General features: G+C 32.3%; 1 protein-coding gene and 1 long non-coding RNA gene across 2 annotated transcripts; one reads left to right on the top strand and one right to left on the bottom strand.

Annotated features, from left to right (window-relative positions):
- Window positions 1-11,956: 11,956 nt before the first annotated feature.
- LOC115998135 (NAC domain-containing protein 1-like) lies at window positions 11,957-14,096 on the top strand. The gene is made up of 3 exons (XM_031237618.1): window positions 11,957-12,142; window positions 13,485-13,765; window positions 13,861-14,096. Exons 1-3 carry the CDS (start codon window positions 11,983-11,985, stop codon window positions 13,990-13,992), a joined length of 573 nt encoding a protein of 190 aa, XP_031093478.1. The 5' UTR covers window positions 11,957-11,982; the 3' UTR covers window positions 13,993-14,096.
- Window positions 14,097-14,907: 811 nt separating this feature from the next.
- Window positions 14,908-16,112, bottom strand: LOC115998136. Its single transcript, XR_004093843.1, has 2 exons — window positions 15,858-16,112; window positions 14,908-15,639 (listed from the first exon to the last, which is right to left on the bottom strand). It is a non-coding gene; the product is annotated as an uncharacterized LOC115998136 (long non-coding RNA).
- Between the last annotated feature and the right edge of the window lie 488 nt (window positions 16,113-16,600).

Genomic DNA, 16,600 nt, shown 5'->3' with positions numbered 1-16,600 from the left:
TTATAATAAATGTCATTTAGTATATATAATATATAATATAATATATATAATATATAATATATAATATATGTTATTTAGTATATATAATATATATATATTATAATATATATAATATGTTATTTAGTTATTTAGTATATATAATATATATAATATATAAGTTATGCACGGTTTGGAACCGGAACCGGAACCGTATATAATATATATAATATGTTATTTAGTTATTTAGTATATATAATATATATAATATATAAGTTATGCACGGTTTGGAACCGGAACCGGAACCGTCCGTACGGTTCCGGTTCCGGTTCGGTTCCAACAGTGCACGGTTCGGTTCGAACCGTCCCTACCACCACGGTCACACTAAAATATAATTGTAAGAATTTTTTTCCACACCTTTTGATCACAATAATATATCTGAGAATTCGACCTCTTCTTTGAACCTATTCAATTAAATCTTCGCGAGACATGAACGTCTAATAAAAAATTATTTTTATTAATAATAAAATTACCATGCAAGTAGAAAATATTATTTGATATTTATAATATATAAATAATAATAAGTTATTTATAGTTTTACCATTTTAGTAGAAAATTCGCATTCAACCTCGAGATTTGCGTTCATCTGATCATCATTTTTATTTCCATTGTCATCATGAAGTTCGATTGGATCTTTGTCCTAAACAGACAAACAAATAACAACTTTTAGTAATGAAATTTGACAATATATATAGAAATAAATAACAATTCATTAATAATGTTTGTCAGAATATATATATAAATAATACAAATATATTTGGATATATGATAAAATATATTTCGTACAAATAACAACTTAAAATACCTCATAATGTCATTGGCTTTGATTTTGATGATTGTAACTAAAAAAATGGCTTTGATTTTGATCATTGTAACTAAAAAAATCTTCTATCCAACCATTCATGGCTTATAAATTGTGTGAACGATACATATACATAACAAACACATATATATAGAGTCATATGAGTCCAGTTAGTATTATATGCCGTCCAAATTACCAATAGTTTCATCCCACAAATATCAATGTTGACTAAGAAATTTAATTACACAAAAAATTAAGTATTGGAACTAGAGTTTTCAAAAAAAAAAAAGTATTGAAATTAGAAATATTATTTTAATAAATTTAAATCAAACAATTATTTAAAAATTAAAAAACCAAAACATTAAAAAAAAAAACACCTCGCTGGCGAGGGATTGTTGTTGAAAATTAATTCCTTATATTGTTATAATAAGGTAAAATAATACATACAAAAAATTTGAGTTATAAAGAATATTATAATAACAAAAAATAAAATTAATTTTATCATTAAAATTTATTAAACGTTAGATACTACACAACATAATTTTAAAAAAAATTATAGACAAAATTATTATACTATCACAATTTGAAATAAAAATAAAAAATAAATATTTTAAATAAGAACATAATGTTTGACTCACTTTTATGAAGGTGATGCAAATAGCAAATTGTTCTATTTACTCTACGGCTATACCCTTTTGTTTGGGCGGAAAATTGAACCATTTCCATTGGCTAATCATGTTGTGTGTGTGTATAAATATATATATATATATATATATATATATATATATATATATATATATATATATATATATAAAATAAAGAGATAAAGATAAAAGATTATTATTATTAGAGCATCTACATCTAGGGGTGAGCAAAAGATAAAGACCGATCGAAAAATCGATGACCAATAACAGAACCGACCAAAAATTTCGGTTTTCGGTTACAGTGTTCAAAAAAATTCGATCATTTCAGTTTTTCAGTCGGTTATCAATTTTGGACCAAAAATAACTAAATCGACCGAAAAACTGAGGGTAAGCGCATACATTTTAACCTATATGCCTAGCCTATAATCATTCAAAAATAATATAATTAATTATTTAGCCTAATATTAAGCCGATGCGAACCTGTGAACTACAAAGTGAGAACCTAAATCTTATCCCTGCAATATAGACATGTAGTACAGTAGACTGTAGTAAGGCTAACCTTATCCCTGCAATTTTCTCTCACTTTCAAAAATGGGTCCCACCTCCACATCATCCCATTTGCAAATCATTTACTATTCACACTACATCCCTGCAAATCCATTCAACTTTTAAAAGTGGGACCCAATTTCACATCACTATAAAAAATTAATATATTTTTCTCAATAAATATTATTTTCTCTTCAACATTATTAATTTATATCAATATATAAAAATAATAACAATGAAAACCCAAAACATAATTTTGTATATAAATTACTTTTAAATATTAAAAATAACAATACTAAAAATCTAAAACTGTAAATTTTAAAAACCAATTTATAAAATTATTTGTACTATGTATATAACGGAATGTAAATTATATTACAATTTTTTTTATATAAAATATTAACAAAACAAAAAAAAAAAAGAAACAAAACAAAAACAAAAAGAAAAAAAAAAGAAACAAACAAACAAAAATCACGTAACACACAAACATTAAATATATACATATACACACACACAAAACATATGGATTATCAAAACAAAACAAAAAGGAAAAAAAAAAAAAAGGAAAACAAAATATGTCAGCTTAAAAAAAAAAACAAAAAGGAAAAAAAAAAAAAAGGAAAACAAAATATGTCAGCTTAAAAAAAAAAACAAAAAAAAAAAAACAAAACAAAAAAACAGTCGCGTCAGGCAGCTTTCTGCAGCAGCAAGCTTGCTAATCTAGGTGGCAAATTACATAATAAACAAATATATTAATTTTTGGCCACCTCACCCAGCGAGTGGTTCACTTGCTGGGATGAGGCCAGCCTAACATGTAGTACCGTAGAATGTAGTGTATGTACTAGTGTAACTTATTTGCTTCACTAATTTACAAATTGCTTAGCTTTAATAATGTTTATTCTAATTTTTTAAAGAAATTATAGCCCGTTAGGTAATTAAGTTCGATTAAAAATAATCGATCGAGAATTTCGATTTTTGATCGGTTCGGTTATGAGAATGACTTCGGTTATTTCGGTCGGTTATGGAAATGTTAATATTTTTTCGGTTATTAACCGAAAACCGACCGAAACCGATCGATGCTCACCCCTATCTACATCTGTGGATGGAGAGAAGTGCAAGAGAGAGAAGAAGGAAGTTCATCCTGCAAGTGAATAGTTTCTTTTAAATATTTGGGACCCGCAACAAAATTATACCACATTTGACAGCCATGCGTAGTTGTCACACTTGTGCCCAGTGCACACGCCCGCTAGGTGCATTACAACCTTCAAAAGTTATATTCTTCTTCTTTTTCTTTTTTTTTTAATCAAGTTTATTTAATTTTTTTTTCATTTTTCTCTTCTCTCTCATATTCTCTTTTCTTTTTTTTTTTTTGGTGCGCAAGAGGGGCTAAGCCCCGGAAAAAAAAAAAAAAAAAACTAGCGAATCCTTCTTGTAGCGACGTTCATGGCGTCTCTGTCAAGGATCTCAATGACTCCATCTGGTGGTTGATTCAGGATAACAGTCCCCCAGTGGATGGTCTGACCCATGTTGGCTAGGTAATCTGCACATTGATTCCCTTCTCTAAGTACATGGTCCAGCTCCAACTCCTGTATTTTGCTCATAAGGAATTTGCAATCCGCGATAAGAGTGTCTGCCTCCGGTCGCGACTCAGTGTCCTTGTTCAAGGCCTGTTTCTCTTTTCTAATCACACTTACAAAATACTCACAAAAGAAACTTCTCAAAAATAATAAAAAATTACAACAGATGCTCTAATTATAAAAACGGTTTTGGATTCGGTACGAAAAACGGTTACCAATGCTTCGATAAAAACCGAACTCAACCGCCTACAAGCCTGAAGCCTACATGCTGCAGTGCAATTTTCCTTATCACCAATTCCACAACGGCTTCGTCGTTCTAACTTTTAACCGAACAGCTGGGCTTACCGTCCTCGCCGATCGCCACCTCATCGCCTTGCCTGTCGCCTAGTCGCTTGGTCGCCGATCGCCGCCTCGCCAACTCGTCATCGGCGAGGTATTGTTGTTTATAGTTGTTTACTTTCTATTAGCAATGTAGAATGACGGAAGTAACAAGCTGAATGATTTTGTTTTGTACTGTAATCACTAGACTAGAAGCATAAGGGAACTATTCATCAGGAAAATTGTACAGGCGTAGCCGTATCCATGGATGAATTGGAAGCATTGCAGTATGATTACGAACCGGGTGTGTATTTTCGCCCTAGCAAAACCGAATTGATTGACGGATTTCTGGAGAAAAAGCTCCAACGTCGCCCTCTTCCCAGCGAGCAAATCAAAGAGATTCCATTTTTGTACGACTATCCTCCTGAACTTCTCCCACTTTGTAAGTTTTCCTCTTATCTAAATGTTATTCTATTGTGATTTTGATTTTTTCGCTAGTTGTGTTGCTACTTCCCCTGTAATTTTTCCTAATTTAACTTCTTTACTTCTTTTCATCTGTCTTGTGCTCCTTTTTTTGGCTAATCTTTATATCACTTCGATCATAATCCGATTCCATCTGTTGGCGTTAGTTGGATGGATTTACTGTTGCGTGGCTCTGAATTTTGTTTGATTGCTGTTTTGCATTTTTTAGCAGCCGAGTTAGTGTTGTCACCGAGTGAAAACTTAGTTTCAACATTAGCAGTGTACTTTTTCTTTGTGTGGTTCACTATGCTTTGAATAGTATTTGCTTGTTTAGTATTTCTTGATTGTGTGAGTGGGACATGTGTGCATCGAAGTTCAAGTCTGGGAGGATGTATGAGGCATACTATTTTACCCACAAAGGTAGAAAACCTTCAAATGGCGAGTTTCTTGGAGGAAAGAAGTTTGATGGTGAATGGAAAACTGAAGGTCCAGAGGAGGCATGTTTTGGTGAGAACCAAATTCTGGGATACAAAAGAAAGCTATACTTTTACCGCAGTGAGAAGAGGACAGGTTGGGTGATAAAGGAGTACAGATACAATCCAGAGCGAGTTCCTGCCCATTATCTTCAGAATAGGATCATTCATGGATTCGTGAGTGTTATTTGCTTGGCAGTTTTCTTAACAGATGCTTATCTTCTTACATAGCTAACTGCTTCACTTTCGATGTTTGGTTTGTAATTGTCACAGTTATTAAATTACGTGGTCTTGAAAATCAAGTTCGATCCAAACTTGAGGGAGAATTTCACTGCAGAAGAATCATTTTCAATTTCAATGGAAGATGCAAAAGACTTGGATGTCTTCCAGGACTTTGAAGGTTAAGCAAGAGATTGTCTACTACCACCTGACTAAATGAAGCAGCCTAATGAACAGAGAACATAGTTTTTCTTCCTCCTTTGAGGTTCAAACATACATTTTGACTGTTATGCATACTTTTGATTGCCCCATTTGTTTGAACTTTTGGTTTCCTATGTTTGAAACTGCTTCCTGGCTCTTCATCGATTCTGCAAGAGATTGTCTACCACTACCTCATTGTCGTGTGGTCATCTCACAATGTCTGACGTGGGCATCCATCTTCCAACATTATCATTTGTCACAAAGTCCATGCCTAATTTAGAATAAAACATTCTGAACATAGTTAAAAAATTATAGCCCTAAAACAAAAGCATATCTTATTTCTTTGCTATTATCTTTTCACCGTACCGTCCCACAATAAAATTTTTGTCTTGTAGCTGTAGCCAATTCTCCTGCACATGCCTAACAGAATATCAGCTACCACTCTCAAAATAGGATTTAATAATACTATTTCTCAGTTGGCACAGTCACAAAATTAGATGAAATAATTTCAATAGGATGAAATTGTTTGTTTGTTTGTTTTTTTTTTTAAATACAACTGACCCTATTACATTGTAGTAGGATGAAATTGTTAATACCTCCAGAACTAAAAATTTTGTAATACCAGAACATATTTCAACCCACCAGAACATCTTTGCTAATTTAGTACTGTTACCCTATATATAATATCGCTTGATTTACCTCTTTGTAGTCTTCTACAAATGTACATTTACATACTTGGTAATTATGGTATCTTAGTTTTGTTACTTTTGTAAGGTTGTTTTTATCTCCTCCAGTTGTCTTCTCAGCCTGGACTATCTCCTTAGGCCAACCTTTTCCACTCTACTAAACGGCTCAAAAAAACCATAACCTGAAACAAAAAAGTTAGTCACACAATTAGGAACATATATGACAACATGAAACATGGGTATTTTCAATGACTAGAAAGCTAGGGACATAGAGAATGTGATTTGCTTGACAATTTCACCTAACTAACATTTGACTGACTCGTTAAGAACCAATAAGATATTATCTTGTTTAGTAAAACAAGACATACATTATGTTACTTTTCAAGAATAGCATGGTTACCTCATGTGGTTCTTGTAACGAGTATGACGCAAGAGTTTGTTTTGGAACTTTGGTGACTAGGATGCCAAATCCTTGTCCGATTTCTCTCAAGAACTACTAGTCAAGAATTACTTAAGGATTAGTTAATATACTAAAAAGGTTAATGATTTTTGGTGCCTTCAATAATAAACATTTCATTTTATATGTTAATTAGATATTTTTACTTAATCATTTTTATTCTACAATTTTTAATTACATATTGTATTCAAGATAAACATAACCCAAGAACACTTTCCATAATTTTCTAGGGAAAATAATAATAAAATCTTGCTGCCCAAAATTAAACAGCCCCAAAACGACGTCATTCTAGGGCTGTTTATATATATATATATATATATATATATATATATATATATTTAAAAAAAATTATTTGGATGCTCATTTCATTTGGTCGTTTTGATTTTCCTACTCTGCATTGCCACCGCACACTGCCCAGTATACCTGATTAACGGAGAAAGCAGTCGTCCAGTCATCGGCTTCGACTGACACCCACTCGCTCGTCGGCCGTCGCTAGCTGTGAGCTTTCCGTCTCCCGTCTCCATATTCACCCTCAGGCCATTCGTTTAGACGCCGACAGCCGGCTCCGTTTTTACACTTTATGTTTCCCTCTTTTATTCTCAATTTAAGAACACATGCACTGGATTCTCAAATAATTTAAGGTCTGGGTGTCTCAATTTGAAAAAACCTTTAATGTTTCTGGACTTGTAATCTCTCTCAAATAATTTAATATTTGTGTTTCTCAATTTGAGAAACCCTAGTAAGAATTTGGTCTAGTCCCCGGAATACAAATGCATGTATTCCTTTTAATTTTTCTATTGTTTTTTCCCAATTTGATGAGAACACATGCACGGGTTATCATATAATTAAATCCATGCTTGTGCTTCTCAATTTGAAAAATCCTAATTTGGTTTCTCAAATTGAAAATTTCAAAATTGGATTTCTCAGTATGAGAAAACCTAAGTCCGAATTTAGTCCAGTCCCCGGAATACATATGCATATATTCCATTTAATTTTTATATCGCTTTTCCAAATTGAGAACGCATGCACGAGTTATTAGATAATTGAATCCACATGTATGTGTTTCTCAATTTGAGAAACTCTAGTTTGGTTAGTTTCTCAAACAGAAAGATTCAAAACTGGATTTCTCGGTATGAGAAAACCAAGTCTGGAGTTCTAAAGTATACAGATAATAATGTAAATAATAAGTGAAACAGTATATAATGAGATTTAATTTTAGCTCTAACATTGATCTGTGGTTTTTTGCTTCTTCCTGCTCCTTATAATTGTTCATTATGTGAGTTTCCTCATTATGTTGTTTGTGTGAATTGTGAAAAAATGATCCAAATTAAAAAATTGAAAGTTCTTAACTATTTTTTTAATTAATAGTTAAGTATTAGTTAATTAAATGAGTAGTTCAAATTTGATTAAAGAGCCAAGAATGAATGTCAAGGCCCAATTTATGTGGTGCCTAAAGAAAAAACATAGCATTTATATCAAAATATAAATCTGTTCAATCTCCACAATGCTCAACTTTGGATATTGTAGAGCATTCAACAACTTGTTATGACATGCATTGTCTACATTTTATGATGGAACAATGATATGCATTGTTTATTTTAATGTGAGCAATATAGTTTGCAATAGGATTAAGGAAGAATATTGCTTATATATAAAGGGTTAGTTTGAAGTGTCACTATATCTTCAATCTGAAGAAATATGTAGACAACATATCATCTACTGATTTCACAAATCATTACTTTCAATCTTGGGCTTTCCAGCCACAAAGTGATATAGTAAATTGAACACATTGCTAATTCATCATTCCAACCTACAAATGAAGTAATGATGTATCCATAAGTGAGCCTATAAAATCAAAATCATTTTTTTGAAAATAAAGAAACTCATTCATTTAATCATAAGGCGAAACAATTACAAATAAGATCAATGGAACGGTATTATGTAATCAAAATAATACGGGTCAAATAAGCTTTCAAATTTGTTAGTAAAATGGAATTGAATCCTTAAATTTAAAAAGTTTTTAAGAGATCGTTAAATTTAGAAGAAAAAAAAAAGTACAATTAGATTTTTTAAAAAAAGTACAATTAGTTATTTTTTATTTGTTTTAGCAGGTAGGCTTACTTGACATCCAAATCATCATCCAAAATATTTAATATAATAATTTTAGTAGATATTTCTATGTAATAACCAAACTTTTAAATCTTATTTTTCAAATAGAAATAGTTTTAGTCTCATCATTGCTTCATTACTATCCATTAGCTTTTCATCGTTTTGTCACTATCAATTTTTACATTGTCATTGCTACAACATTAATTTTATTTTTATAAATACAAAAAAATTAAAATGTTAATAGTAAGAGTAGACCAAATAACATTTATGTTACAATTTAATTAAAACTATAACAACTTTACTATAATCACTTTTCGTTAATGTTTCTTTAATTTTATTTAACTAAGCATTTGTAAAAAATTAAAATACTCTGCTATATGTTCATTTATTTATTTTTGTTAATATATCTTTTATTTATTTAATTAAACATTTTCAAACAATAGAAACAATAGAAACAATAGAATTGTAGTACGAATATGAATCGTATTACCATATTTTACAATATTAGGTTGTAGGGAAGTATATATACTGTATTATTACGATTAGTAATTTAAATTTAGAGTTGTATTACGAAATACGAATAGGAAAATAGAAAAAAAACATATTGTATTAAAAATTGTATTACCCTATTTTAATGTACAATAGTACGAATAGGAATTGTATTACCATACTTTATAATATTACGCCAACCTTAATAGTATAGGAGTGTTTTAGGCGGAAAGTTAAAATGGAGGATTTTATTTTTTATTATTACTAGTGTTCGCACCCGTGCGATGCACGGAATGGATTTGCTATAATATTTTAAGAATATTTGGATCGGTATATAATTATAGAAATTATAACATCAAATATTATATAGTGCAATTGAAAAGATGGTTTGGATCGATTATATTTTGTGATGTTATCCTTGCATTAATTTGATCAAATAATTGTTGAATTAATATCTAATTAATGTGTAGATATAAGCATTCGGTGCTGAAAATTTGAGGATTTTATATATCATTGTTTAGGATTTGTATAACTTGGGCAAATTTGCTCTTTGTAAAAAAAAACATAATATCATCCGTTCGAATTACACATTATCGAAATCTTTGTATACGACATTGGTAGTACTAATAGAATTTTGTCTATCCTCGTCTAGCGCTAACACGTTCAAGTCATCAGGATGATATTGACTTTTGTTGATAGTCCTGACATATGTGAGCATTAATGGGAATTGTTTACGTTGAAACTTGAAGGGTACGTAATCTCATATCAGAAGGAGTGAAAGACATTCGGGGGACAAGAACTTTGGTTCCTTCATGTGTCCCGTTATTAGGGGTATAATAAATAGAATTGTATTAGGGATAGGAAAATATTTGTAAAATCTTCCTTATATTCATATTCATTAGATTAATTAGATTAATAGTAAAATAACGCTAACCTGTAATTTTACTTCTCGTATTATGGATATGTAATTTTTTTTTACTGCTAACCTTATTATTATTATTATTATTGTTAAGTGAATTACTAATCCTTTTCCATTTTCAAACAGGCGCCACAAGTCCATAGATGCTCTGCCCAGTTTCGCAATTCAAGTAAAAGAAACAAAGCAAATGTTGTAGTTGGTGCCAATTTTAATCTCCACCTTCATTACCAACATTCGATCTGTTCGTCCAAATCAACACACTTCAATAGACTAACTAGATTAACCTAAGGCATTAGGTTAACCATGCAAACATGCAAGTGATGATGATATGTCAATATCTATTGCATTATCAGCTTTTCTATATTTTTAATTTTTATAAAAACTAAAATACAATAAAATAAAAATAGGAAAACCCCTTCTCTCAATGTTGCCACCTCTTCAGCTCATCACCACCACCTCTACAAATCATCCACAAAAGACACCAAGTGAACCCACCTTTCACCTTCGTTGAACGTACATAATTACAGATTCTCCAATCAAGCATGTTTCCATTTAAAAGAAAATTTAAAAAGAAAAAATGGATAAATCTTGAGTGTTGACTATCAAAAAGAGAGAAGGGAAAGAAGAAAGAGGCATTGGTTTCCAATATGCAGACTTTATGAAGGTCTTCATATTTAAACTATGTTCAAAGTCTTCCCATCATGAAGTTTCTATAGAGCCCTGAATCCTGATGGTGTGCATAGGTGAAGTGGGAATGGTGATTAAACCTTCGAATCAATGAGGATCTTGCCCTAGCCCTAGAATGAAAAGTTTATGAATACGAAAATATTTTGTTGATTTGACAAACTAAACTTGACAACACCATTAATTAAACAATATTTTAGGCAGGACCGAATTTTAGGACGTGCAAGATGTGAAACCGCGCCGGGCCCCAAAATTTTGGGAGACCCTAGTCCAGCCCTGACTCAATAGTTAGTATATGTATTTGTGATTATATTGGCCCAAAATTAGATTTTTTACATTTTTCTCTTTGCAATTTTTCTTCAATTCGCAGTTTATTTATACTTTGATAGAGTCTCACTTATTTATTAGCACAAGGCCACGCAAATAAAAAAAATCGGCCCTGATTTTAGGTACTAAACAAATAGAGAGATGCATTATTAATATACAAGGAGAAAGCTTACATGACCATGGGGCTCAATATGCCAGAGGCTAGTTTCGTGCCATTGCAATTCCATGCTACTGAATGAACCTTTTGATTTCAGAAAAACATGGGAAAAAGAGAACCCAAAACAAATAAATAAAAGAAAAAGAGAGATAGAGAGAGAGGTAATTTTAATCTAGAATCCTATTACAAATAGGAAAGTAGGAAAAATATATATTCTATCAGGAATTGTATTATCATATTTTATAATATTATACAAACCTGAGTGTTTTGGTCTGCAATTTAGTGGGGTTTTCGCTATAATGCTGTGTGGATTTATATAAAGGAATTTGCAGATTTGAAAGTGGGGAGGTTCGCTATAATGCTGCGTAGATTTATATAAAGTTGTATCTTATTACGATAGAATTGTAGTATGATAGGAATTGTAATGTAAAAATTGTAGTACGATAGGAATTGTAATGTAAACTTATATAACGAATAGGTAGAATTGTACAACGAATAGGAATAGGAAATAATCCGATAGAATTGTAGTATGATAGGAATTGTAATGTAAAATTATAGTACGATAAGAATTGTAACGTAGAATTGTACTAGGAATTATAATGTAGAATTGTAAAACGAATAGGACTAGGAATTATAATGTAGAATTGTAAAACGAATAGGAAAATGGAAAATAATCGCATCTTAAATAAATATTGTAGGACTATTTTGGGCCGGAATCTTAAAGTGGCATTTTGTTTTTATATATAGTATAGATATAGAAGTATAGATTATAGAATCACACTAGGGGTTTTGATTCCAATCTTTGACAGTACTACTCTAAACCCTAAACCTACCATGGCTGAATGGGAAGCATTCGAGCGTGATTACGAACCGGGTATGGGTATTGAGACTATAGGCGGTCAGCATTTTTGCCCTACAGAATACGATTTGATTGACGAATTTCTGAAGAAAAAGATCGGACGTCGCCCTCTTCCCAACGAGTTCATCAAAGAGATTCCATTTTTGTACGAGTATCCTCCTGAACTTCTCCCAATTTGTAAGTTCTCCTCTGATCTATTTTTTCTAAATGTTATTCTATTGTGATTTTGATTTTTTTTTCGCTAGTTGTGTTGTTATTCCCCTGTAATTTTTCCTAATTTAACTTCTTTACTTCTTTTCATCTGTCTTGTGCTCCTTTTTTGTCTAATCTTCATATCACTTTGATCATAATCCGACTCCATCTGTTGGCGTTAGTTGGATGGATTTACTGTTGCGCGGATCTGAATTTTGTTTGATTGCTGTTGCATTTTTTAGCAGCCGAGTTAGTGTTGTCACCGAATGAAAACTTAGGAGTGTATTCAATAATGACTTTTATAGATTTTTAATGACTTTTATCAACTTTAAAGTTAGATGGTATTCAATTTAGACTTTTAAAAACTCTTTAAAATTATATCGGTATTAGATTTAGACTTTTCAAAACTCTTTAAAACTGTACTGATTTTGTAGACTTTTTCTTCATTAATATAAATAGATAAAATCCAACCCTCTAATCCCACACTTTTCAAGATTCTCTACAAACTTTTTTTCATCTATCTAGACAAACTTTTTCATCAATTTTACGGTACACTTCAAATCGTTCATATAACTTTTTCATCAATTTCACGGTACACTTCAAATCTTTCATAAATATTCATATACTTTCCTACAAAAAAAATATTATTTGATGATGTTTAGAACAAATATTTTTGCTGCGAACAGCCGCAACAATTTCTTGCTGCTGATCGTAGCAAAAAAAAAATTGTTGATCGCAACAACAAGCATATGCTATTGCGAGCAGCGAGACGCAATTTTTTTTATGCGAAGCTTGTTGCAACCAGCAGCTTGTGGCAAAATTTTTATTTAATTATTAATATATATATATATATTTATTTATTTATTTATTTGTTTGTTTGTGTTAAGTTGAATTTTGGAGAGATTCTTATTTATTTTTTATTTTTATCAATGCATTAATTTATTTATTATTTATAAAAGTATATTTTTGTAAGAAAATCATTAATAATATATTAATAGAAGTTATGGAATGTTTGTAAGGGTGTATTCAATTTAGAGTTTTAATTACTTTTGTATACTTTTTAATATGAAAAAGTTTTTAAAAGTTAATAAAAGTTTAAAAGATTCTAGGAAAGTTTACAAAAACTCTACAAAAGTCAATTAAAATCTATCATTTTAAAAGCATTTGAAAGTATTTAAAAGTCTTGATTAAAAACTTAGTGTTGTCACCGAGTGAAAACTTAGTTTCAAAATTAGCAGTGTACTTTTTCTTTGTGTGGTTCACTATGCTTTGAATAGTATTTGCTTGTTTAGTATTTCTAGATTGTGTGAGTGGAACACGTGTGCAGGGAAGTTCAAGTATGCGAGGAACTATGAGGCATACTATTTTACCCACAAAGGTAGAAAACCTCCAAATGGCGAGTTTCTTGGAGGAAAGAAGTTTGATGGTGAATGGAAAACTGAAGGTCCAGACGAGGCATGTTTTGGTGAGAACCAAATTCTGGGATACAAAAGAAAGCTATACTTTTACCGCAGTGAGAAGAGGACAGGTTGGGTGATAAAGGAGTACAGATACAATCCAAAGCGAGTTCCTGCCCATTATCTTCAGAATAGGTTCTTTCATGATTTCGTAAGTGTTATTTGCTTGGCAGTTTTCTTAACAGATGCATATCTTCTTACATAGCTAACCGCTTCGCTTTTGATGTTCGGTTGTAATTGTCACAGTTATTAAATTACGTGGTCTTGAGAATTAAGTTCAATCCACACCAGAGGGAGAAATTCACTGCAGAAGAATTATTTTCAATTTCAATGGAAGATGCAAAAGACTTGGATGTCTTCCAGGACTTTGAAGGTTAAGCAAGAGATTGTCTACCAACTCTGATTCATGACCCAATCATAATTATTAGGCTAGATCGGAACTTTCAGGGCCTGTTTATTAATAGAAAACTGTTTTCTGTTTTTTGTTTTTCAATTTTTCAGTTTTCATTCTTTGTTTTTCATTCTCGCGAAATGCCCAACGTTAATATATGTTAATTTTAATAATTATTATATGAGAAATAAAGATATGTTCATTATCATCCAGCTAGGAGCTCTAATCTCGATGGCAATTTGCCCCGTCCCTGACGGGGATTTCCGATCCCTGCCCCGACAGAGACGGGGATAAGGTAAATTTTCGGGAAACGGGGACGGGGAGTCCCGTCCCATTGTCAATGGGGTTTCGGAGACGGGGAGTCCCGTCCCATTGTCATTCCTAGCCAGAAATCTTGACCTAAGGTTAACTTCTTATGTATTGCACTGGTGTAAATACTAATTATGATGGAAAAGCAACCACTTAAAGTCTGCTCCCTCTAACTCCACCTTTACCCGGAATAACTTTAATGAGACAAAGGCTCCACTACCTCATTGTCGTGTGGTCATCTCACAATGTATGACGTGGGCATCCATCTTCCAACATTATCATTTGTCACAAAGTCCATGCCTAATTTAGAATAAAACATTATGAACATCATGGTTAAAAAATTATAGCCCTAAAACAAAAACATATCTTATTTCTTTGCTATTATCTTTTCACCGTACCGTCCCACAATAAAATTTTTGTCTTGTAGCTATAGCCAATTCTCCTTCACATGCCTAAGTGCCTAACAGAATATCAGCTACCACTCTCAAAATAGGATTTAATAATAATATTTCTCACCTGGCACAAAATATTTTTGGGTCACAAAATTAGATGAAATAATTCCAATAGGATGAAATTGTTAATAACTCCAGAACTAAAGCAAGAAAAGTTCCTTTATTAAGGAGTTTTACTATACATACTCTCAAATTCTACTCCCTAACTTCTACTTTAGGTGGTAAACAGACATGGTTATTTTCATCGTGTGGGCCCACGAAAAAGTGTCTACATAAAAAAAAACATGTGAGAGAGAATATAAATTGGGAGTACACCAAGTATTTTCCCACGAAAAAGTGTCTACATAAAAAAAACATGTGAGAGAGAATATAAATTGGGAGTACACCAAGTATTTTCCTTTATTTAGCTCTGTGCTGTTGAGTGTTGACTGCTTTTTGACCATCACGTGTTCTCCCTTCCAAGCTGTCGGTTACCCTCACGAGTCACGAACTCAGGCCGCCGGCGACGCAACGATGAAACCGGAGGCCGAAATCAATGGAAGATTTCACATCTTTACTGGAAGCTGAGAAATGGCTTGTTTTTGTTATTTTGTAATACCAGAACATATTTCAACCCACCGGAACTTGGGTTTCTCAATCGCCACCAGAACATCTTTACTAATTTAGTACTGTTATCTAATCTGAGCCGATCAGCTATAGATAGGTTGATTTATTTCTTTGTAGTCTTCTACGAATGTACATTTACATACTTGGTAATGATGGTATCTTAATTTTGTAAGGTTGTTTTTATCTCCTCCAGTTGTCTTCTTAGCCTGGACTGCCTCCTCAGGCCAACATTTTCCACTCTGCTAAACGGCTCAAGAAAACCATAACCTGAAACAAAAAAGTTAGTCACACGGTTAGGAACATATATGACAACATGAAACATGGGTATTTTCAATGACTAGAAAGCTAGGGACATAGAAAACGTGATTTGCTTGACAATTTCACCTAATTAACCTTTGATTGACTCGTTAAGAACCAATAAGATATTATCTTGTTTAGTAAAACAAGACATACATTATGTTAATTTTCAAGAATCTCATGGTTACCTCATGTGGTTCTTGTAATGAGTATGACGCAAGAGTTTGTTTTGGAACTTTGGTGACTAGGATGCCAAATCCTTGTCCGATTTCTCTCAAGAACTAATCAAGATTTACTTAAGGATTAGTTAATATACGCAAGAGTTTGTTCTGGAACCGTCGATCATCCGAAGAAACTCGCTGGCTGGTTGGAAAAGAACATCGGCACCCTATTTTGATCACACAAAAAAAAAAAAACATCGGCACCCTATTAGAAGAAACAAAGCATTCAAGAAAAAACCTCGTAATAGGGTGCCGATGTTCTTTTCCAACCAGCCAGAATGCTCTGTTCCCCCATCAAAAAAGATCAAAACCTCGTAAACAGACAATTCCGGCGTTCAAGAAAAAAGTAAACGAAAGTTACGAAACAGATCAGAATGCTCTGTTCCCCCAAAAAGAACTGAGAAAATGGGGTTTTGTTCTGTATCCCAATACAAAAAGAAGCAAACTGTAAAACCCAATAGGCTTCCTTCTAAGTTCTAATGCTTCACCAAAGACAGAGATTTTGGGTGTTAAAAGACAGAGATAGATAGACTACAGTGATGGTGGGAGAGATACGAGGTTGTTTGGTTGATTTTATAGTTGTAAAACCGGATAATACCTTCCGCATGTGGGGCCCTAGGGGGAGCGAGGGCCCCCCACACACAACATCCAGCCTCCAGGAGATGCTCCATGGCTTCACCACGAATACTGTCCCCTCCCCCAACATAAAT

The sequence above is a fragment of the Ipomoea triloba genome, chromosome 12 (assembly GCF_003576645.1).
Source record: "Ipomoea triloba cultivar NCNSP0323 chromosome 12, ASM357664v1".
Taxonomy (NCBI): Eukaryota; Viridiplantae; Streptophyta; class Magnoliopsida; order Solanales; family Convolvulaceae; genus Ipomoea; species Ipomoea triloba.
The sequence above is the reverse complement of the archived record's forward strand: the minus strand, read 5'-3'. Positions and strand labels throughout refer to the sequence as shown.